The 23,695-nt window shown below is 39.3% G+C and overlaps 1 protein-coding gene and 1 pseudogene across 2 annotated transcripts in view; one reads left to right on the top strand and one right to left on the bottom strand.

Moving 5' to 3' along the window:
• Positions 1-23,695, bottom strand: part of rbm27 (RNA binding motif protein 27) — a 143,201-nt gene that overhangs the window by 91,756 nt on the left and 27,750 nt on the right. For both annotated transcript variants that reach the window (XM_048603413.1, XM_048603414.1), the window contains exons 6-8: positions 11,752-12,018; positions 10,470-10,724; positions 2,775-2,906 (exon numbers count right to left, since the gene is read on the bottom strand). In XM_048603413.1, the coding sequence (XP_048459370.1) occupies positions 2,775-2,906; positions 10,470-10,724; positions 11,752-12,018 (654 nt within the window). The remainder of the gene's footprint in view (positions 1-2,774; positions 2,907-10,469; positions 10,725-11,751; positions 12,019-23,695) is intronic.
• LOC125484612 lies at positions 5,213-5,297 on the top strand (annotated as a pseudogene).

Here is a 23,695-nt window from a genome sequence, read left to right as displayed (position 1 = left end):
GATAGATTAAACAGTCTCCTTCAATGCTGCAGGCAAAGACACATGGAAACAAGCACCAGGATATATACACAAAAGTAATTAGCTGCATTTGTATACTATATATGATTTGATTCATAAATATCATTTTGAATATTTATTTTGTAGTGAGTTTCACTTCTGTATTGTGACCAAGCAGACACTGCGATGGTCAACTACCAAAGGAAGATAAGATCGTAACTGGAAAATTGAGGTTACATTTACATGACACAGCCAGTGCAGACACTGAAGGAGATCAGGTCAGAGAAAAGCTGCTGTCCATCCTGCTCCTCAGTTGGTCACCATGCAGCTGATGGCATAGACTGTGTCTTCATGATGGCAAGGTTATGCAGTCTGACACCAACCCCAGCAAAGCTCAAGGGCAGCTCAGGCAGTGCAAGTATAGTTTCACAAGTCCAATGGTATACCCACATTTTGTGTAGCAGTACAGCTTATCCCTTAAGTTCAACATGTTCACGAGTTCTACAAATCATTTTTCAGTTTTTGACTTGGTGTTTTAGAGAGTTGATGAACATATTTTACACCAACTGTACACAGCTTTAAAATTAAGTACTATCATATTTAAGTAAAAACTACTAAGCTATTTCTAAGGTATCAATCACAATGGTGCAAAAGGAGGGGAGACAATAAATAAAACAACCAAATAAGTCAGAATAACTATCGTTAGAGAAAAAGTGCTAGTGAAACTAATGCATCTAAAGATTGATAAGTCCTCTCACCCTGATGGGATACATCCTAGGATAGTAAACTGAGTAGCTACAAGAAGTAATGGATGCACTGGTAGTAATCTCCCAGGAGTCCTTAGATTTTTGAAAAGTCTCAGAGATTTGGAAAAAATTTTAAAAGGGAAGGAAACAAAATAAAATTTAACTATAGACCAGTCAGCTTAACATCTGCTAATGGCAAAGCTGTAGAGTCTATTATAAAAGATGTAACAACAGAACATTTAGAAATACAGAATAAGATCAAACAAACTCAGGAAGGCTTCATGAAGGGAAAATCATGCCTGACAAATTTCCTAGAGTTCTTTGAGGTGGTAACAAGCAGGATAGATAAAGGGGAAGCAGTGTTGCAATATAGTTGGATTTTAAGAAGGCAGTTGCCAAGGTGCCACACATTAGGCTACTAAATAAGTTAGGAACCAATGATGTGGGGGGTAGCATATTAGTATCTAGAGAAGACTAGCGAACCAACAGGAGACAGTGAGTTAGGATAAGGAGAACATTTTTTGGATGGTCACCTGTAACTCATGTTACACAGGTCAGTGCTGGGCCATTATTATTTACATTATTGGATGAGGAAAGTGAATGTATGATAGGCACATTTGCAGATGACACAAAAACGTGTGGAAAGGTGAATAGTGAGAATGACAGAGACTGTACAGGGATACAGACAGGTTAAGCAAGTAGGCAATAACTTGGCAGATGGCATATAAATGTAGGAAAATGTAAGGTTATCCATTTTGGCAAGGAGAGGAACTGAATATTATTAAAATGATGAAAAACTGCAGACAGCCACAGAACAAAGGGATTTTGACACCTTGTCCATGAAACACAAAGTTAGCATCTAAGTTCAGTAGGTAATAGGGAAAGCAAATGGAATGCTGACCTTTATTTCAAAGGGAATGGAGCATAAAAGTAGAGAGGTATTGCTAAAACTATATAAGGCATTAATCAGACCACAGCTGGAACACTGAACCAGTTTTGATCCCTTATCTAAGGAAAGATATACCAGCGTTGGAAGCAGTCCAGAGAAGGTTCAATGAGCTGATACCAGGTTTGGAGGGATTGTCTGATGTGGAGAGGTTGAGTATATTGGGCTTGTACTCATTGGAATATGGAAGAATGAGGGGCAACCTCACTGGAACACACAAGATTCTTGAGGGACTTGACAGGCCAGATGCTGAAAGATTCTTTCCCTTTGTGGTAGAGTGAAGGACCAGAGGGCACAAACTCAGAATAAGGAATCACACATTTAAAACAGAGGTGAGGGGGAATTCCTTCCCTCAAAGGGCAGTGAATCTGTGAAATTCTTTAGCGCAGAGGGTTGTTGAGATTGGGTCATTAAGAATATTGAAAGGCTGGGACAGGCAGGGTTTTTTTTAAACCAGTAAGGGAATCAAGGGATATGGGAAAAAGGCAGAAAAGTGGAGTTGAGGATTGTCAGATCAGCCATGATCTCACCGAATGGCGGAACAGACCTGATGGGTTGCTCCTATGTATTATGGTCTTATGAGTAAATCATACCAATTTGCCAAAAACACAGGTTTCATTACTGTCTAACAATTGCATACAATTTTATGGGACTTTACAATAGAAATTGTTATAAAAAGCGTAAATAATTAAATTCACACAATGTCCACAACCGAGCGCTTAAGTTTAGATTCATCAAGTTGAGGCTAGGTCTTCAAGGAGTAGCTGCAAAATTTGTTGAGTATGTTGATGAAGAAAATTTAATGAGCTACATATTCTGCAAAAGGCATTTTTGACGTGCAGACACACAACAGTGGACAAGTCTAAATAAGAAACACCGGACCAAAACTAAAACCTTAAACATTTTAAATTGCAAGCAAAGTGAAAATGTATAATTTTGATCAGGTGACAAACTGAAGCTTAAGTTTACCATGACAAGATCATTATTAATATGGCAATATTGGAATTTAAAAATACTTGCAAGTACCAGAAACAGTCATAAAATGATGTTCATTCTAGCTTATGAATAAGATAACGACTCCTTACATTCTGAAGTCACATATGGTGGATACTGAGGTAAAGGTGGCGGCCTCAATCCCGGAGGTGGCATGGTAGGTACTGTACTGGTCCCAGAGACTTCAATGTTGTCTACACCACTTTTTGGGATTGGATGTGGTCCTATAAAAGATAACACACAATATTCAGCATTCGTATTGGCAAGTACAATACAGTGTAAAAACTAGACCCATTTGTTTGAAAATCATTCATAATGTTGCTTTTGATTGACGGCTTTATTTCAAAGGGATCACATCAGCCCTATTCACAGCTACTCTCACAATTTAGTAACAAAGCTACAATTACTACTTCAGGTATTTTACAGCCTTAAGAAAGATGTTCTTTTCGGCACAACAAAAATAATTTCATCATTCAAGCTGGGATTGAGTAAGTGGGTTTGTTATTTTATCTCATGTCTACTTTTACTTTTCCCCCCTACAAGAGCACTGACTTAGACCAGGGCATAGGTTTCATTGGCACCAATGTTACTTTTTTCCTTGCTTAATTGAAAACCTTTATGTTTCTGAGCCTTTTTACAAGTGGGGTCAGAAAAGGGCACACTGGTTGAAGTGGAATGGAGGATGTCCAATCCTCACTTACATTTTAGTGGAAGCAAAAAAATAAAAAAAAATTGATATACATTTTGCATAATACAGATCATAGAATCATAGAATCCCTAGAGTGTGGAAACAGGTCCTTCGGCCCAACAAGTCCACACCAACCCTCAGTGGATCCCACCCAGACCCATCCCCCTGTAACCCACTTAACCTACACATCCCTGAACACTATGGGCAACTTAGCATGGCCTGCACATTTTTGGATTGTCGGAGGAAACTACGCAGACACGGGGAGAACGTGCAAACTCCACACAGACAGTCGCCCAAGGGTGGAATCAAACCCAGGTTCCGGGCGCTGTGAGGCTGCAGTACTAACCACGGAGCGACTGTGCCACGGTCTTTAACAACCTCATTACAGCCCCAAATTTTTATTTACTTTTGCTTCACTGAAGCGATGTCTTTATGTTCTCATAAGGCTAAAAATTGTGAAGCTATTCGTGCAAGTCAGCAGAATGATGTTTTGTCAAATTATCTACTTGTTGAAAAGGCTTCAGCATATATCAGGGCACTACAAATGTAAAAAGGCAGGAAAGGGTTTCAAGAATAAAGTAATAAAATTCCCAATGCAGAAGTGTAATTAACACTTCTCAGTCAAGGTAAGCCACTGCCTGAAGATGCAAAGTCACAAATGAATGGGTTTTGCAGCATACTGTCTCTTTCCACACAGACTGAAATAGCAGGGTTTGCTGCCAACAAACAAATTACAAAGGAAATACATCTGGAGTTTTGCCAATGGCGATCCTGAAAGCAGTAAAAATATCCAATACCAATTCAATAGTTTTCAATTGGATGAAGAGTTCTGCAGATGTGTCAACAAGGTAACTGAGCAGCGAAAATGTTAAACCAGATCTCGAGACAGTCCCTGGCCCAAAAGTGGCAGTAACTTTGGGATAATCTATATTCAACATGGATGATCTTGATGTTAGCTGTAACTTACAACAGGCTTTTATTCTGGTCCGATATCACTCTCTGAATAATTGGCATTTCATGTGATGAAAATGACATAAAACTTCAATCAACTAAAATGGTTACTTTTTCTTGTATTAAAAATGTTACTTTGATCAGTCTTCCCACAACCATGTCATTTCAAAAATGAGTGCCCATCCCAATGCCCAAATAACTTTACAATTGAAACATATTGAAGTAACTCTGATTTTTAACTTTAGGTATCGTCATTTCTTGAGGGAGGAATAATGAATATTTAAGAGTCATCTTTTAACTAGACAATTCAACTTTTCTATCTCAGCAATTAAACAAACATTCAAAGGTAGAAATAAAGGAGAAGAGAAACTGACAATTATAGGCAGTTTAATATTGTTGACGAGAACACTTTTAAAACAATAATTCAGAAGAAGAGTTAATAGCCATTTAGACAAAATGTTGACTGATAATAAGAGTCAGCATAGATCCGTGCTGAGTAAATCAAACTTGAATAACCTGAGTTTTGGTTGAGGTAATGGAAAGGTTGAATGAGAACAATGCAGTGCATATAGTTTCAAAGGTGGATGATAAAGTATCACAATAGCCATTTAGCAAAATTTAAGCCATTGGAATAGTAGTAACAGTGTAGTTCTAAAACTGGCAGAGATACAAATGGTTATTGTTACAGTGAGTTACTATTTTTCAGGGCCACTCCTGCTTTGATACACATTAGCAAATTAGTCATGGGGCACAATTTCAAAATTTCCAAGTTGCATAAAAACTTGGAAGAGTACACAGAATGAGAAACATACAGACTGCATGAGGACACGGTTACAAAACTGAAGTGCATGTGACAAATGCGATTTGAAGAAAGCAAGTAACAGGAAGAGATGAGACTAAAATTGGAACGATACAGAGATTAGCATGGCCACTGCACAAGGATGACGTGAATATTCATGAAGCGTTCCATTCTCTGTATCTGAAGTTGACTGACCATATGGTTGAGGAAAAGAAAGCACAAGTTGCCATGAAGGGTGCTAAGAAAGCAGCAAAGATGGTACCAGTAAAGAGCAACAAGAGGAGAAGTAAGTAAGTTATGCCATGTAAATGTACAAATGATCAAGCAGATTCACCACAACACCAGCACCTCCAAGGCCATGAGCAATCATGGACTCATTCATCAATGATATTTCCCAGCACATCATAGGGGAAGCTTCCTGCCTGGCCAGTTACAAGTGCAGCACCATCAGCTCATGGGGAAATTCAGACTGCCATGTGCCTGCTGCTGCCCAGGGAGCTAGCCAAGCACGCTGTGTCAGAAGGCACAAAGAAGGTGACCAAATACACCAGCTCCATGTGAAAAAAACACACGGCAATGAAAATAAACGTACAAATTTAGAGGTTGGGTGCGGCAGGAAGAGGTGAAAAGACTTGGGAGAATTTGTGAATGAGTCTTGAAAGACAAATTAACAAAGCAGTCAATAAAGCATATAGAATTCTGGCTTTATTTATACAGCTACAGTTGCCAGGAGATTGTCCAACATTTGTAAAAGACAACTTCAGCCTCAGATGGAACATCCTTCCTAAAATGCAGTTCTGAAAATTGGAAGCAAAAGTCAAAATTTGAGAGATGGTATAGAAAAATTACCAGAATGGTCCCAGCAATGAGGAACTGCGTTAACATGGATAGCATGGAAAAGCTGGGATTGTTTTTAAAGCAAAAGGCTAAGAGGAGATTTGATACAGATTCTAAAATCGAAGGAATTAAGTAGAGCAAAGAAAGATAAACTATTTCCAGTGGCTGAAGGTTTAATAACAAGAAGGCACAGATTTAAAGTCATTGGCAAAATAACCAAAGGCACCAGAGAATATTTTTTTTTTGTGAAATGCTTGAAGGTTTGGAATCCACTAACCAACTGGACGGTGTAAACAGATCTGATGGTAGCTTTCATGAAGGAAATAAATAAATTCTTAACAGATGGAAAGAAATGCAGAAAAAGCTAAGGAATGAGATTAATTTGAATGTTTTTCCAAAGAGCATCTGGTTCTTTCAGACTAGATGGGATGAATGACCTCTTTCTTTGCTCTATGACTATTTCACAAAAACAGGAGATGACAACTGTAATATACAGAACTGGCTAGTTTTCAAGCAAAAAAATCTCTCTTGGGAAATCACATGTTAGCATGTTATAGACATTAAGTGATAATATATCATTAAATGCAAATCCCAAGTTACTACTGCAATTAAAAATGTATAATTTTTTTCAAAAGTAATTTTAAAAAGGTACTCACGATTCTACTGGGGGTTCCTGAGCTACAAAATTTAATACAGCAACTCACTAAACACATTTGAGATGTTGTCTTTGGCTGAGAAGCTTTCACATATTCATTTAACTGTTACTTTTTTTCTGATTTTATTTTTAAACTTTTGTACAATACTGCAAATCATCATGGAATGTTAAGCCAACCATCAAATTAACCTTACAAAGCATCCTCAGTTCTTGTACCTTCCTTACTTTTCCAAAAAAATAATCCCAGCTCTCTCATTAAATCTATTTTAGTTCACGGGTAATAATGACTTGAGTTTGCATTACTCAGGGGTGTTTCAAACAACCAAGCATGTTAAAAAAACCGTAACAGAGATGTTTTAAACAAAACTGCATCTTCAGAAAGATTTTAATATTCAGAAGAATACCAATATGTGGCATGCACCACAGTTAGAGTACTATAATGCTTAGCCCTCAAATTATAGAATCCATACAATGTGGAGGCAGCCCATTCATCCCATTGAGTCTGCACAGACCTCCGAAGAGCATCCCACCCAGACAAACAGCACCCCCCACCACCAGCCTTTCCCTGTAACCCTGCATTGCCCATGGCTAAGTCACATGGCCTGCAAATCCCTGACCACTATGGGGCAATTTAGCATGGTCAATCCACCTAACTAGCACATCTCTGGACTGTGGGAGGAAACCACACCACTCAGAGGAAACCCATGCAGACATGGGGTGTATGTGCAAACTCCACACAGTCGCCCAAGGTAGAATGCTAGAACTGAATCTGGGTCCCTGGCGCTGTGAGGCCACAGTGCTAACCATTGTGCCACCCCAATGTCAGACTTGTTTTGTGACTAATCCAGTAACTTCCTCTGTAATGACTGTAAGTTGTACACCTTTTCAACTTTATCACAATTGCATTCCTAACACTACATGTTGCTATCCTTGCTGGAGGTTGTAGACTTGCTCACCGAGCCGGAGTGTTTGACTGCCGATGTTTTGCCACCCTGCTAAGTAGCATCATTAGTGCGCCTCTGGTGAAGCGTGGGTTTTGTTCCCAGCAGTTTCAGGGTGCTTGTCATTTATATGCCTCGGTTTGCTGGGGTGGTTGGCATCGCTTCCGGTTCGGTTTTTCAGTTTGTATATCAAGTCAGTTCAAGGTGTTTGTTGACGGAGTCCCAGTTGGATTGCCAGGCTTCCAGGAATTCCCTGGCATGTCTCTTTTTGGCTTGTGCTATTGTGGATTTGTTGTCCCAGTCAAATTCATGTCCTTCTTTGTCAGCGTGTATTGAAACCAGTGAGAATTAGTCGTGACTCTTGGTGGATAGTTGGTGTTCGTGTATCCTTACTGTCAGTTTTCTTCCAGTTTGGCCTATGTAATGTTTCTCACAGTTCTAGCATGGTATTTTGTATATTACGTTAGTTTTATTAGTTGTAGGTATAGGATTCTTTACGTTCATCAGTAGCTGTCGCAGTGTGGTTGTTGGTTTGTGGGCTACCCTGATACCTAGAGATCTGAGTAGTCTTGTGGTTATCTCTGATGTGCCTCTGATCGACGGTAGCGTGGCTAGTGTCCCTGGCTGTGTTGTGTTTTCTTGTTGTGGTCTGTCACAGAGGTAATGGCGGATTGTGCTTTTTAGGTATCCATTCCTTTTAAAAACTCCGTGCAAGGGATCCTGTTTTGCTTTGCGCAATTCTGGGTTGTTGCAGCGTGTTGTGGTTCGTTTGAATAATGTCCTGATGCAACTCCGTTTAGGGTGTTGGGGTGGTTGCTGGTGTAATTAAGTATCCAGTCCATATGTCTGGTCTTTCTGTATATGCTAGTCTAGAGTTCCCCGTTCTACCATTATGGCTAGAAAGGTTAATCAGTTATTGTTCTCTTCTTCTTTTGTGAACTTTATTCTGGTGAGGATGTTGTTTATGTGCCGGTGGGTTTCTTCTATTCTCGTGCGTTTGATAATCACGAAGGTGTCATCTACACAGCGGACCCAGAGTTTGGGTTGTACAGTGGGGAGCACTGTCCATTCTAACTTTGCATTACCGTTCTGCAATCAGTTCTCATATTGGGGAGCCCAGTGGTGTTCCATTGATTTGTTTGAATATACGATCGTTGAAGGTGAAATGGGTTGCATAGCACAGATCCAGCAGTTTCAGGGCGCTGTTCTTGTTGGTGTTGTGCAGTGTCTGCCTTCCTGATTCGTCCAGCAGTGTGGCAATTCTCAATTGACGAGATAATGATATCCTTCGACGTAACAGCGCTACTTACATACATAAACATCGAACTAGCCAAAGAGGCAATTGCCACACTGCTGGACGAATCAGGAAGGCAGGCACCCCACGACACCAACAGCATCAACAAGAACAACACCCTGAAACTGCTGGATCTGTGCCTCACAACCCACTTCACCTTCAACAACCATATAGTCAAATAAATCAATGGAACATCAATGGGATCCCCAATATCAGAGCTGATTGCAGAAGCAGTAATGCAAAAGGTTAGAACGGACAGCGCTCCCCACTATAAAACCCAAACTCTGGGTCCGCTATGTAGATGACACCTTCATGATAATCAAACGCATGAGAAAAGAAGAAACCCACTGACACAAACAACATCCTCACTGGAGAAAAATTCATAAAAAGGAAAGAACAATAACTACTACCCTTCCTAGACTTAACGGCAGAAAGTGAGAAAAACAGGGAACTCCAGACTAGCATATACAGAAAGACCACACATATGAAACAGATAATGAATTACACCAGCAACCACCCCAACACCCATAAACGGAGTTGCATCAGGACATTATTCAAATGAGCCACAACACACTGCAGCAACCCATAACTGCGTAAAGCAGAACAGGAGCCCTTATACGGAGTTTTTAAAAGGAATGTATACCCAAAAAGCACAATCTGCCATTACCTCCGTGACAGACCATAACAAGAAAACACAACATGGCCAGACACACTAGTCACCCTGTCGTACATCACAGACACATCAGAGATGACTACAAGACTACTCAGACCCCTAGGTATCAGAGTAGCCCGCAAACCAACAACCACACTGCAACAGCTACTGACGAACATAAAGGATCCCATACCTACAACCAATAAAACTAACATAATATACAAAATACCATGCAAGAACTGTGAGAAACATTACACAGGCTAACTGGAAGAAAACTAACAATAAGAATACATGAACAACAACTAGCCACCAAGACACACAACCAATTCTCACTGGTCTCAATACACACAGACAAAGAATTTGACTGGGACAACACATTCATAATAGCACAGGCCAACAGAGACATGCCAGGAATTCATGGAAGCCTGGCATTCCAACCAGAACTCCATCAACAAGCACATTGAACTGTACCTGATATACAAACCACTGAAAAACAGAACCAGAAGTGATGCCAACCACCCCAGCAAACCAAGGTATATAAGTAACAAGGAGGACAGAACACCGACGCTTCACCAGAGGCGCACTGATGATGTTACTAGCAGGGTGACAAAACGTCTGCAATCAAACACACCAGTTAGGCGAGCAAGTCTACAACCGCATCCACAACCTGAGCTACAAAATCTTCTCAAAAAGCTATCCTTGCTTCTAAGGAAGAATGTCAGATGTACATCCATGTTTCTTAATTCACACTTCCTATGCTGCTCAGCGATTATCTCACAACTGAAATATAATGCTAATTCACAGAAGTAAAATTAAATAGTTGCCACAAGGACAAAAGACCTACTTTAAGTGAACATGAGTTATTACTCAAAAACAACCAAAAGCTTACACAGAATTAACTAAAGTTCACTGAATACATCAAATATGTTTAACTGAGTAGTATTTTACAAAAAAATAATGCTGTACTTGCCAGATACAGGATGGATGCCAGGTGGTGGTGGCTGTCCAGGTGGCGGTAATGGGGGCAACCTCAGGTTTGGAGGAAGACCTGGTAAGGGTGGAGGTAAGTGATGCCCTGGTGGAGGCAACTGATGTCCTGGGGGAGGTAAGCCTGGAGGTGGCGGCGGAAAAGGAATCATTCCAGGAAGAGTCACATCTTCCACGATTAATGGGTCATTCCCATGGTCAAAGAGGCAGAGGTCACCACGCATACAGAAACCTTTCTCTGAAAACAAGGCATGAAATTCAGTACAATGCTTTCTGTGAATTATTTCTAACATATCACTCAGAGTTGGGCACAAAAGGGATTCCACAGTTTGGGGAAAGAAAAAGTAATTTTTTCAGCAATCACCTGATTGGAGTGTTACACATGCATTGCACAGGTCCATAACCACAAATGGCTGACAAATTTATTTTCAATGAACAACATACTACAAATATTTTGCGAGGAATCTATAGTATTTGCTGATTAGTGAAGATTTCCAAAAAGTATCCTGCACTTTTGACACTCAGCTCAGTAGGCATGCATGATGCAGGACATGGCATAGCAATGCTTTTCAGTTCTCAAAGTAGTAAAGCAAGTTGAATAAACAAATTATATCTCAGAAAAAAAACCCATTAAATTCTACTTGAAAAACACTGACTTGGATCTATCTTTATTACAGAGAATTACATAAATATCCTACAATTAAACAGATCATTAGGCCTTACCAGTCTATGCCAGTGTCTACCTTTCGTTCGAAACTTTTCCCAATTATCTTCCTACAAATTTATTTTAACCTTCTATTCCCTTCTATGAATGTCCTTCTTCCTCCTACTTCATCTATTCACTTAACCATGATACATGGTAATGACTTCGACATTCTAGTCACTCTTAGGGTAAAGAAGTTTCTTCTGAATTTCCTGATGTCTCTCTTACATTTATATCCTCTAATTGTGTTCTTCGGCACAAATGGAAACATTTTCACTGCACCCACACTATCAAAGTCTTCATAAATTGCAAATAGCTCCATCATACCACCCTTCAGCATTCTTTTTCCAGAGGAGCTTTAATTTATAGGCAGATTTCAATTGGATACACCACAGCTTTATTTGCCTAGCCATTGCATCGTGGATATTAATGCGGAGTTTGCTATATAGCCATTTCAGTGCAGGATATCTTGACAATATTCAATAAACTTCAAATTGCAACAGTTGGAATTGAATACTGACCCAAAACATTTTTGCCAAAGAAAGCTGTGCATACTTCTTACCATCATAGTCTCTGCATCGACGCTTTGGGGCTGCATTTCTACCAAAGGAATTTGTGCCTGTGTGATTGTTATAGAAATTAGACCAGCTCTCTGTAGTGTTGTCAGAATGGTGGGCAGGAGCTACCACAGTTACTGCACTCGGAGCAGCATGTGCTCCAGAAAAATATTGTTCAGTTGAACTGTTCGATGATGTGCAACTTGGAACATAAATGTTCTCTGAGCCCTCATTTCTTTCCAACTCAAACTTGGATCTGTCTTTATGTTGCTCTGTTCATTTGAAAGAGAGAAAAAAAAGTTAAGCAAATATTGTTTGCAAGCTGTATGTAATTTTCAAAATAAGATTCAATACCAGAATGTGCGAGGTTGTCAAATTAATATGTAGCAAAGCTTCTACCAGAGTCCACTTGCCAACCAACAAGCACTCTCCTTTCATACAGTACGTTAATTTCCCTTTACTTTTAGATTTCTTGGGAATTGTCCTGATAATGTGCAAGATGAAAAGCTTTGACAAAATGTCTTTTTCTCAGCAATACCCAAATTACTTATAAAATCAACACTCAATCAAACTATTCCTTTAAAATTATGCTTGCAGTCCTATGAAAAGCTAAGTGCCATTCATATTTGCTTTAAAATCCAGCAATTATATGGACTGCAACATAATTTATTTTAAATCTTGGAATATACTACCAACAGCCATATCCAACTGTCTTTCAACAGAAAACAGCTCACTGAGCTTTGCAATAGCAAGGATATCACACCTCCCGTAAAATTTGCAATTCATTAAATTGCTTCTTGTGCGCAATTAAATTAATCAATGGGATTTAGCTGCATCTCTTGCAAAACAAGAAGCTAGCAATTACCTTATCATCATTTTTTCAATGACATTCTTTGTTCAGTACTTAAGCTAAACATTGAGAATCCACGTTATGATTTGCTTTAATACTAGGTTTCAATGTGAAAACATCCACCAAACTTCAAAATGAAACTGATATTATTCAAAATATTTTGTAAAGAGAAACACAAAATTTCTTAGTCAGTCTCGTAAGAATGGGTCATAGTAACTATTCAAAACTATAAATAATCCATTGACAATTACAGTTTAAATTTTTTTCTTGAACAAAAACAGAAGTTGCTGGAAAAGTTCAGCAGGTCTGACAGCAAAAAAAATCAGAGTTAACGCTTCAGGTCCGATGACCCTTCCTCAGAACCGATGGTAGCTGGGAAAACATCAGCTAATAAGGAAAAAATAGGGAGGGGGATGGGGTAGGGAGTAAATTATAGGATAGAACCCAAAGAGAGGGAAGAGCAGTTAGACTAAGGAGTTGATAATGATTTGGCTAGCATCAAAAGCTAGGAATTCCCACCAGCATTCACAAATATAGAACATTAGAATTTCTTCATGTAAAATGGGCTTTATCTGCAAATTTTTGAGAGTGGCTGGTATCTTCCATCCCTTCAGAAAGGCAGTCACTTTCTAAACGGACCATACCACCTAATGTTCTGGTTGAGAAATTATGAAGCCATAACATATACAGCTGAGATACCGACGGCTAGGGACATAATCCAAAATCCAGAGGGACCATGCTGTTCTCTTGCAATACAGCAAAGTCTCTTAACGTTAAGAGAAGAATACCCTTGTAAACACTGTGACATAACTTTCTTGATAGCATTACAAGTCACTGCACACCATGCGACCAATTTACACACTTAACAATGGAAATTGGCATAGCTGATCTTTTTCAATACTTAATGTATAATTCTTGCATATTGGTTATCAGCTATAGAAAGACTGTTCTATGACTGTTCAAAGACGGATTCTTGGTTCATTTTCTGCTGGTGCTTCATCCCGAGGTATCAAATTAAGTGCCTTGCAATAGGACAGTCTGAACTATTTCCAACCTTCAATACCTGATGGATTCAATCATCAGCAAGAATTCTGATGGAAAAAACAGCAACAGGTGGGATACAGGATAAATACTCAAATCGATTCATCTCCAATTGTGTTTAGCATGGCTAGGTGTGCACCACCCAAAATGTATTTTAAAGGAATTGTTTCTTTTTGGAAAGCAATAATGAGTCATTGACCTGCACCTTAATTACCTGTTCTTTGTGCATTGGAAACTATACAGGTTGAAATAAAAAGCAAAGTGCTTGAGGAGAAAGTGTTAAGGATAGTGGAGTAGAAATATAGATAAAGACTAATTGCTAATACTAAGTGGTGTTAATTGTAGAAAATGCCAGCTCTGTTGTGATCAAATCCACACAAACATGAGACCATGCGTGCGCAAGTGTGTGTGTATCTATCAGAGATAGAGAGAGAAAGAAATAAAATAAATAAAATAGAAGTTGGTGCTCATGGCCTGAGGTCATTGAACTCAATGTTGAATCCTAAAGTGCCTAAGCAGAAAATTAGGTGCTGTTCCTCTACCTTGCATTGAGTTTTGCTGGAACACTACAGCAGGCTTAGAACAAAAATGTTAGCATGACAGTAAGATAGTTTATTTAAGACAGCAATCAATTGGAAAGTCAGGATCATTCTTCGCAACCGAGCAGAGGTGCTCTACAAAGCAGTCATTCAGTCTGCATTTGGTCTTGTCAATGCAGAAAAGACTATTTGTGAGAGGTGAATACAGTACATTATATTGAAATTTGGACAGGTAAATCACTTCACTTGGAAGGTGTGTTCAGGGCCTTGGTCAGTGAGGAGGGAGGTGGTAAAAGGGGAGTTGTGACACTTGTTATAATTGTGTGGGAAGGTGCCATGACGCAAAAGGGGAAGTTGGGAGTGGGTGGGAGTGTTGAACAGATGTTAGAATTGGCGGAGAAGTGGACCAGGACGTCACAGAGAATTATCCATACAGGATGCTGACAGGGAGGGGAGGGAATGTGCTTGGTTGTGCCATTCTGCTGGATGTGGCAGACTCCCTTGAACTTTTGATCTGGGCACCCTCACCATTTACTCCTCCTCTCCCTATGTCAACAGCATAAAACCATTGTTTTCTAGCCCCTTTCAGTTCTGAAAGAGTCATAGCGGATTCAAAATTTAACTCTTTGTCTCTCCATAGGTGGTGACTGACTTGCTGAGTTTCTCCAGCATTTTGCATTTCTATTTCAGATCTCTGGCATCGGCAGTACTTTGCTTTTATGTAGGTTGAATACTGCACTAAAAAAAAACTACACCCTAGAGGTAAAAAGACAAATCACCTGATTCCAGTTGCCTAAACACAAGCATTGTTTTGAGATTCAAATTAAAATATTAAAAAAAATGCCCAAGTACTTTAGTTAAGGACGCCATCTAGATCTGGGAAAATATCAACCACTCTGGATCTCCTTTCTCCAGGCCCCTACAATCACTGGCATGTCATAAACCCCACAGTACAACTCTGCAGAGGGCTGTAGGTTAATGACTGAAGTACGGCAATTTAATGGTTATGGTACTAACCGATCAACCCAGAAATTATGACTTTCAATTGCACGATATAAATTTCTGATACTAAACTGAAGAAATATGTAGCAGCCAAAGAGCTATGGTCCGGTATAGATGGTAAGATTTACAATTCTAAGAAAATTCAAAAGTCACTAGCTGCAAAATAATAAATTGTTAGCTGGTGTTTTACATGGCCTCAGGGCCTCCCAAAGTGTTTTGCTGCCAATGAAGTACTTTTGAATGTAGTTGCTATAGTAATGTATGAAACAAAGCAGCCAATTTGTAAACATGTAAAATTCTACAACAGGTACATGCTATGATCGGGTGACCCTGTTTTGGTGAAAATGTTTGAGAGATAAATAAATATTGGCCAGGACCCTGGGTAAACTCTCTTGCTCTTTAAATAATGGCTTGGAGTTTTTGCATCAAGAGGCCAGACATGGTTTTAGTTTAATACCTCATTCAAAAGAGGCCATAAAACGTAGGCCTTAAAAGTTACAGAATCTTCTAACTCGGAGGTTAAATGATGCTATTACTGAGCTCTGCTATAACTGATATTCTAGTAGGTACTATGAATCGGATTTCCAGCTACTTTTTTTAAAAAATCAAATCCGACTGCCACTATCATGCATTTGATAGGTAGCACAGATCACACACATGCAATGATTCACACAGGGTGAAGCATATACAACTATTAACATTAATGGCAGAAAAATTAATAAATTTGATCCAAATGGCACTTCAGTGTAAGGAATTCAAGGTGTGACATGAAAAGCCAGCACAGGTGAATTAGGCAGAAAAGTACAGATTTTCTCAGTTTCTGACACGATCCACCGAGTCTTCCTACTTGCACTCTGAGCAGTGACAAGTGGGATGTTTATATTCAAGATACTTGTTCAACTCTGTCCGGAAGATATCCAAACCACTTTTCAGCAAAACGTTACTTTCTAAAATCATTCTAAAACCAACCATCTGTTTAACAAAATAACCATATGATCTGTCCAAATTTGTCTCTCTTCAATTCATACTTAACTTCCCAAATACTCCAAAATATTGCTCAATGTTCTTCAACCTTATAATTTGGAAGACTCTAACACATTGTCCCTCAATTTTCTCTTCCAACTACAGTTCCAGCTGAATCAATTCCCATAAAAACATTTTACTCTCTAGATCTCTATTTGTTGTGAGTGCTCTGCTTTACATCATTTGCTGATGCAGACTGAACAATGTTAAGATTTCTTTTAATTTACACTATTTCTTAATTTGCACTTAGGGACTTTCAACAGGAACTAAGAACCATTTCATTTCATGTTGGATTCCTTTTTTCTTTCAATATGTTCCAGCTCAAAGATACAATTTCACTGTTTTTGTGTATCTTTAGGCACAACTTCATAACTAACTGTGTTAAACTGCATCTTCAAACTACCTGGCGACATAGTTCTAAAATTTGTTCCCATCTTCTATCATATGAGCCAAACTAGTTTTGTGTTCTCATTCTTGTTTCCAAATCCCTTCATAATTTGACACCCTAGTTGACTCTTCCAGCCCACAATCCTCCAAAATTTCTGCTATCCTTCAATTCTGCACTTTCTCTCGCACTTGCTTGATTTTTAATTGCTCCACCTTTGATTGGAAGTCTTCATCGTCACAGCGTCTGTCTCTGGCAAGTGCAATCTTTTTCTGACTGGCTACGTAAAAGTGAAGAATACTGAACAACCCAGCAGAATCCCACAACTCCATTCAACATAGCTTTCCACCCAGAACATTTGCTGCTAAACAAACACTCTATATCCTATGGCTTAGACAAAACTCAAACCATGCCAACAAGTTGACATCTGTTAATTAGAGTCATTGAGGCATACAGGAGAGAAACAGAACCTTCGGTTCATCAAGTCCATGCCAACCATAATCCCAAACTAAACTCGTACCACCTGCCTGCACGTGGACCATATCCCTCAAAACATTTCTTATTCATACATTTATCTAAAATGTCTTTTAAATATTATAACTGTACCCACTTCCGCAATTTCCTCTGGAAGTTCATTCCACAAACTAACCACTCTTTAAAAAAAAACAAATTGCCCCTCAAGTCTTTTTAAAATTTTTCTCCTCTCAATTTAAAACTATGCCCCCAGTCTTGAAATCCCCCAAAGTAGGGAAACGACACCTGTCATTCACATTATCTATACCCCTCATGATTTAAGCCTCCATATGTAACCCCTCAACCTCCTGCCCTCCAGAGAAAAATGTCCCAGCCTATATAGCCTCTCCTTAGAGCTCAAACCTTCCATTCCTGGCAACATTATAATAAATCTCTTCTAAACCCTCTCTAACTTAATAATATCCTTCCGATAACAGGGCAACCAGAACTGAACACAATACTCCAGAATAGCCCCAACTAACGTCGTGTACCTCAACTTAATGTCCCAACTCCTATACTCAAAGGTCTGAGCAATGAAGTCAGGCGCGTTAAATGCCTTCTTAACCACCCTATAAGTGGCACAAACTTCAAACAACTACGTACCTGAACCCGTAGGTCTCTCTGTTCTTTCTACAACACTACCCAAGGCCCTACTTTAAATTGTAGAAGTCTTGCCTTTGTTTGTTTTACCAAAATGCAATATCTCACATTTATCCAAATTAAACTCCGTCTGCCTCTCCTCAGCCCACTGACCCACTTAAACAAGATCTCTTTATAATCATAGATAACCTTCTTCACTATCCACTATACCATCAATTTTGGTGTCATCCAGAAACTTATTAATTATGCCTTCTATATTCCCATCTAAATCATTTATATAAATGACAAACAAAAGTGGACCTAGCACAGATCCCTGTGGAACACCGCTGGTCACAGGACTCCAGAAAAAAGGAAAGAACCCTCTGCCATCACTCTCTCTCCTGCCGTTAAGCCAATTTTGTATCCAACTGGCACGCTCACGCTCAATCCCATGTTACCTAACTTTCCTAATTAGTCTACTATGTGGAACCTTATGAAAGGTTTGACTGAAGTCCAAGCAAACAATGTCTAATGCTCTGCCCTCAATCTTCTTGGTTACTTCCTCAAAAAAAATTCAATCAAGTTTGTGAGACATGATTCCCCTCGCACAAAACCAAGCCAACTATGCCTAATCAGACCTGGTCTCTCCAAATGCATATAAATCCAATCTTTCAGAATCATTTCCAACAACTTATCCACCAATGAAGTCAGACTCGGAGGTCTACAGTTCCCAAGCTTCTCCTTATTTCCCTTCTTAAACAAAGGCATGACATTGGCCAGTCATTCAGCACCTCACCCGTATTCATGGATGACAAATATTTCTGCAAAAGACCCTGCAATTTCCTCCCCAACTTCCCACAAATTCCTGGAATACACGAGATAAGGTCCCAGAGATTTATTTACCTTTATATTTTCTAAGACCTCCAGTACTTTCTCTTCTGTAAAGTGAACTATTTTTAAACAATATGTATTTCCAAGTTCTCTAGCTCCACTTCTTTCTCCACAGTGGAGACTGACACAAAATATTCACTTAATATTTACAGATTTCAACACAAAGACAACCTCATTGATCTTTAAGAGCAAGAGAGCAACTAGAGGGAGAATGGGGTGCTTCTAATGTACTTGTAAAATCTCTTTGGATTATCCTTAACCTTATTTGCCAAGGCTATCTTGCACCCCCTCTTTGCCTTCCTGATCTCCATCTTAAGAATATCCCTAAACTCTTTATACTGTTCAAGAGATTGATTTGAACCCAGTTGCTTATATCTAATATACAATTCTTTTTTATCTGACTAGAACCTCAATATCTTTTATCATCCATTGTTCTCCAATCCTACCAGCCTTACCCTTCACTCTAACAGGAACATTATGACTCTGAACTCCTGTTATCATACTTTTGAAAGCCTCCCATTTATCACATGTCCCTTTACCTGCAAACAGTCTACACAAATCAACTTCTAAAAGTTCTTGGCTCATACCATTAAAATTTGCCTTACTCCAATTAAAAGCTTTAATTTTTAATGGAAGGCTCATCATTTTCATTAATATTTCAAAACAAATAGAGTTACGATCACCAGACCCAAAGTGTTCCCATTCAGTCACTTACCCTGTCTCATTACCCAAGACAAGGTCAAGTTTTGCTCCTTCCCTCGTTGGAACATTTACATATTCCAACTAAAGTTCCATGTCAAAGCTCATAAAACTTTACGAAAAGCGAAGCAAACTATATCCGTATTGCCACCCGTGCTATTATAAGATAGAAAATTTTATTAAATTGATCTGGAATGACTTTCTTTTTGTAATTCCATGATTGCTTTGATCATTGCATTATGTTGTAGTGTTCTGGGCTGATTTAACCACCAGACAAGTCAAATTCCAGAATGAAATCAGACTTTGCAAATAATTTTAAAAGGTAAATATAACATGGTGGTTTGCATTACCTGTCACTGGAGCAGTGCACTGGAAATGAAGCCCCACCATTCCTGGAGTCTTCACAATAGTTAATGGTTTTATAAAAAGTAAACAAAAAGGCCAATTTACCGGTCTTTTAGACCCAGGTTGATAGAAAACACAGACCAGCTGTCTGTACTTAAGATTACTTTACAAATAAATACTTCTAGAGATGGGTAAACAATTAGTTACGAGTTAAAACTCTAACCCCCTAATAATACTCCCCCTACATTCATTTACAGACAAAAAAATGGGTGTTATGGGCAGAGGGAAGGTCTGGGAAGGCAGTTGAATGGTCTCTGTTCGCAGGGCTCATAGAAATGATCCAATTGGCTTGTTAAAACTTGTTCCTTGAGCTTCCTTCTCCAAGGTACTTTCACTTGCTTGCAGGAGGCACACAGCATCTTATCTTCTGCTTGGAGACCCACAGCCCAGTGAACAGAGTTCAATAATTTTTAGGGCCCGAGCCCTTCTTTCATGTCCTCACCCCAATCCCCAAACACCAAGCCTTGTCATCACATGGGTTGCTACCACAACCATCCCACTGTCAGCTAGTAATGGTCTCAACCAGCAGCTATTGACTCCTCCAGCTGATCTTTCCCCATTCCTTTGTCTGTCCAACTGTTGTCGTCACTCTCTGGGCTTCATATCCAACCATGATTTACTCATCACCCTCTCCCCAAACTTCAACGTCAGCATATATACCAACCTTTAACTAGATTCAGTCAGTTCTGAAGGAGGGTCCACTGAACCCAAAACGTTAACTCTGCTTTCTCACCACAGATGCTACCAGACCAGCTGAGTTTTCCCAGAAATTTGTTTTTATTTCCAGCATCTACAATACTTTTTTTTTAATATTTCTGAAAGTCAGCTGAAATCTAATGCATTAACTAATCACTTCAGACTTCAAGCAGGATATACTTGCCTATAAACAACCTATTGTCCAAAGATTTCTGAAGGTCTCATATTCATCATTTGAAACAATTTGCTGAACTAGCAAGTTAGAACTCTTCTTTTCTTTTTAATTTATCCTTAACCATAATCGGTCTGTGAGTGAGTGGTGGTTGTAAAGTCATTGAGATGTACAGCACAAAACAGACCCTTCAGTCCAACTCGTCCAAGTCAACCAGATATCCTAACTTAAATCTAGTCCCATTTGCCAGCATTTGGCCCATATCCCCCTAAACCCTTCCTGTTCATATACCCATCCAGATGCCTCCACCACTTCCTCTGGCAGTTCATTCCATACACGCTTCACCTTCTGCATGAAAACGTTGCCCCTCGGGTTCCTGTTAAATCCCTCTACTCTCAACTTAAACCTATGCCCTCGAGTTTTGGGCTCCCCTACCCTGGGGAAAAGACCTTGACTATTTACCCTATCCATGCCCCTCACTATTTTTATAAACCTCAATAAGGTCACCTCTCAACCTCTGACACTCCAGGGAAAATATTTCTGCCTATTCAGCCTCTCCCTGTAGCTCAAACCCTCCAACTCGGGCAACATTCATATAAATCTTTTCTGAACCCTTTTTTAAGTTTCACAACATCTTTCCTATAGCAGGGAGATCAGAATTGAATGCAGTATTCCAGAAGTTACCTAACCAATGTCCCGTACAGCCGCAACATGATCTCCCAACTCCTATACTCAATGCACTGACCAATATAGGCAAGCATACCAAATGCCTTCTTCACTACCCTGTCTACCTGTGACTCCACTTTCAAGGAGCTATGAACCATGATTAAAGAAGATTGGGTTTTAAGACTGTGGATTGTAATTATATGGCCATGTTGTTTATCTGTGTTCTCCTAAAGTTATATTATTAATGACAAAGTATTAATTTTTGTTTAAAGGTTTAAACTTGATTTCTGTTATTCTTAAAGTCTGTTTAGGAGCAACTGAGCAATTTTAATGATCATCAAATGCTTTACTTCCACATATGCAGTAGTAAGGCTGATTTCATTTGGCTTGCTAAGTGTGTATCTAAACAACAGCAACTGATCTGGTAAATAATCTAGCTTGCTTCAGGTGGAAGGTATTTTGTACTGCAGAAAAAAAAAAGACATTTTACTTTTCAACAATCCAGTAGCTTCTGTTCAAGCAATCAGACCAACAAGCTCTTTAGCTAACTGGGAGTGAATCACATAGTTGTTGGCAGGTAGAAGGCCTTTGTCATCGACAACTGGTTAACCATTGCACAATCCGATCAACTACTTGTGGCCGTCCAAATCATGCTTTACAGACAACCTGTGGATCCAGCCTATCTGTAGTGCTTCTCCCACCACTTGAACAAGCATCTGTGTAAATAGCACATGCAATACATGTTAGGTAACTTGCTTAGGTAACCCCTTCAACAATTCTTGAATTTTAAAAAACAGTCCTTTTCACATATCACTTCTCAATCTAAAATACTGAAAAATAAAAAGATACTGCCTTTTCAGTTAGTTATAGAGATATTTTCACACGAGGCTGTAGATTTTCTCGAAAAGATATTTATTACACAAAAGAAAGTTATCTAGGAATAGAATATAGTTGTAAACATCATAAAACACACAGAAAAACAAATTTCAACGTGCTCCCCAACACTCCATTGTAGAAATGCAAATCCAGAGAGTTTACCCGTATCTCAACCATTTTGTGTTCTACTGAACTGACTCATGACAATGCCTCTGCCAGGTGTGCCAACATAAACTTTTTTTACACATCTAATCTTTCTTAGGTTCTAAAAGCATGCAGATTTGGAGCAATATTGTACTTCTCAGCATGACTTCTTAGAGAGGGAGAGGTAGAGAGAGTCAGAGTTGTAGTTACAGTCATACAGCATGGAAACAGACTCTTCAGTCCAACTTGCCACTCAAGTTTCCAAAACTACATTAGTCCCACTTGCCTGCGTTGATCCAAATTCTTCTAAACCTTTCCTATTCATGTATCTGTTCAAATGTCTTTTATAGGTTGTAGCTGTATCTGCATCCACCACTTCCTCAGGTAGCTCATTCTCCACATACGAATCAGCCTATGAGAAAAAATGTTGCCCCTCAGATCCCTTTTAAATCTTTCTGCTCTCACCTTAAAAATATGCCTCCCAGTTTTTAACTCCCCCACCTTAGGGAAAAGGCCTATGACTTTATAAATCTCAAAGTGTGACGGAGCGCACGTGTATGAGAGAGAGCATATGCACCAGAGTGCAACAGACAGCAAGTGCAACAACCAGTAACTAACAGAGTGCCACAAGGATACCACAAAACAAAAAATTGACACGGGAATACAACATGGGAATATAACATGGGAAAATGAGGTTACGCACTTCGGCAGGAAACAACGAGGAGCCAAATAGTATTTAAATTGACAAAGACTACAGAACAGAGGGATTTGTGAGTTCTCCTCCAAAGATCACAAAAAGCTAGCACCTAAGTTCAGCAGGTAGAGAAGGCAAATGGAATGTTGAAAAAGGTCCCAACCTGAAACATCAACTTTCATGCTCCACTGCTGCTGCCTGGCCTACTGTGTCCCTCCAGCTCCACACTGTTATCTCTGGCTCCAGCATCTGCAGTTCTTACCATCTCTAAATGGAATGTTGGCCTTTATTTCAAAGGGAATGGAGTATAAAAGTAGAGAGATTCTGCTAAAACTATACAAGGCACTTCTCAGACCATAGGTGAAACACTGAACTGTTTTCTGCTCCTTATCTAAGGAGAGACATACTGACAACATTGGAGGCTGTCCAGGGAAGGCACATTCGGCTGATAGCAGTATGGAGGGACTTTTTGAGGAGAAATTAAATAGGTTGGGCATTTATTTGAGGAGTTAAGAAGGATGACAGGCAATATTATTGAAGCACGTCAGATCCGTAGGGAACTTGACAGGGTAGATGCAGTGAGATTGTCTGCTCTTGTGGCGAAAGTCTAAGACCAAACAGCATAATCTCAGGCTGAAGGATCACACATTTAAGACAAAGATGAGGAAGAACTTGTTCCCTTAGTAAATCTTTACAATAGAGACCGTCAAGAACAGGGTGATGAGTACACTCAAGGGCTGACCCAGATAGGTTTTTAATTAGTAAGGGAATCAA

This window comes from Rhincodon typus, chromosome 12, assembly GCF_021869965.1.
Source record: "Rhincodon typus isolate 14 chromosome 12, sRhiTyp1.1, whole genome shotgun sequence".
NCBI classification, from domain to species: Eukaryota; Metazoa; Chordata; class Chondrichthyes; order Orectolobiformes; family Rhincodontidae; genus Rhincodon; species Rhincodon typus.
The sequence above is the reverse complement of the archived record's forward strand: the minus strand, read 5'-3'. Positions and strand labels throughout refer to the sequence as shown.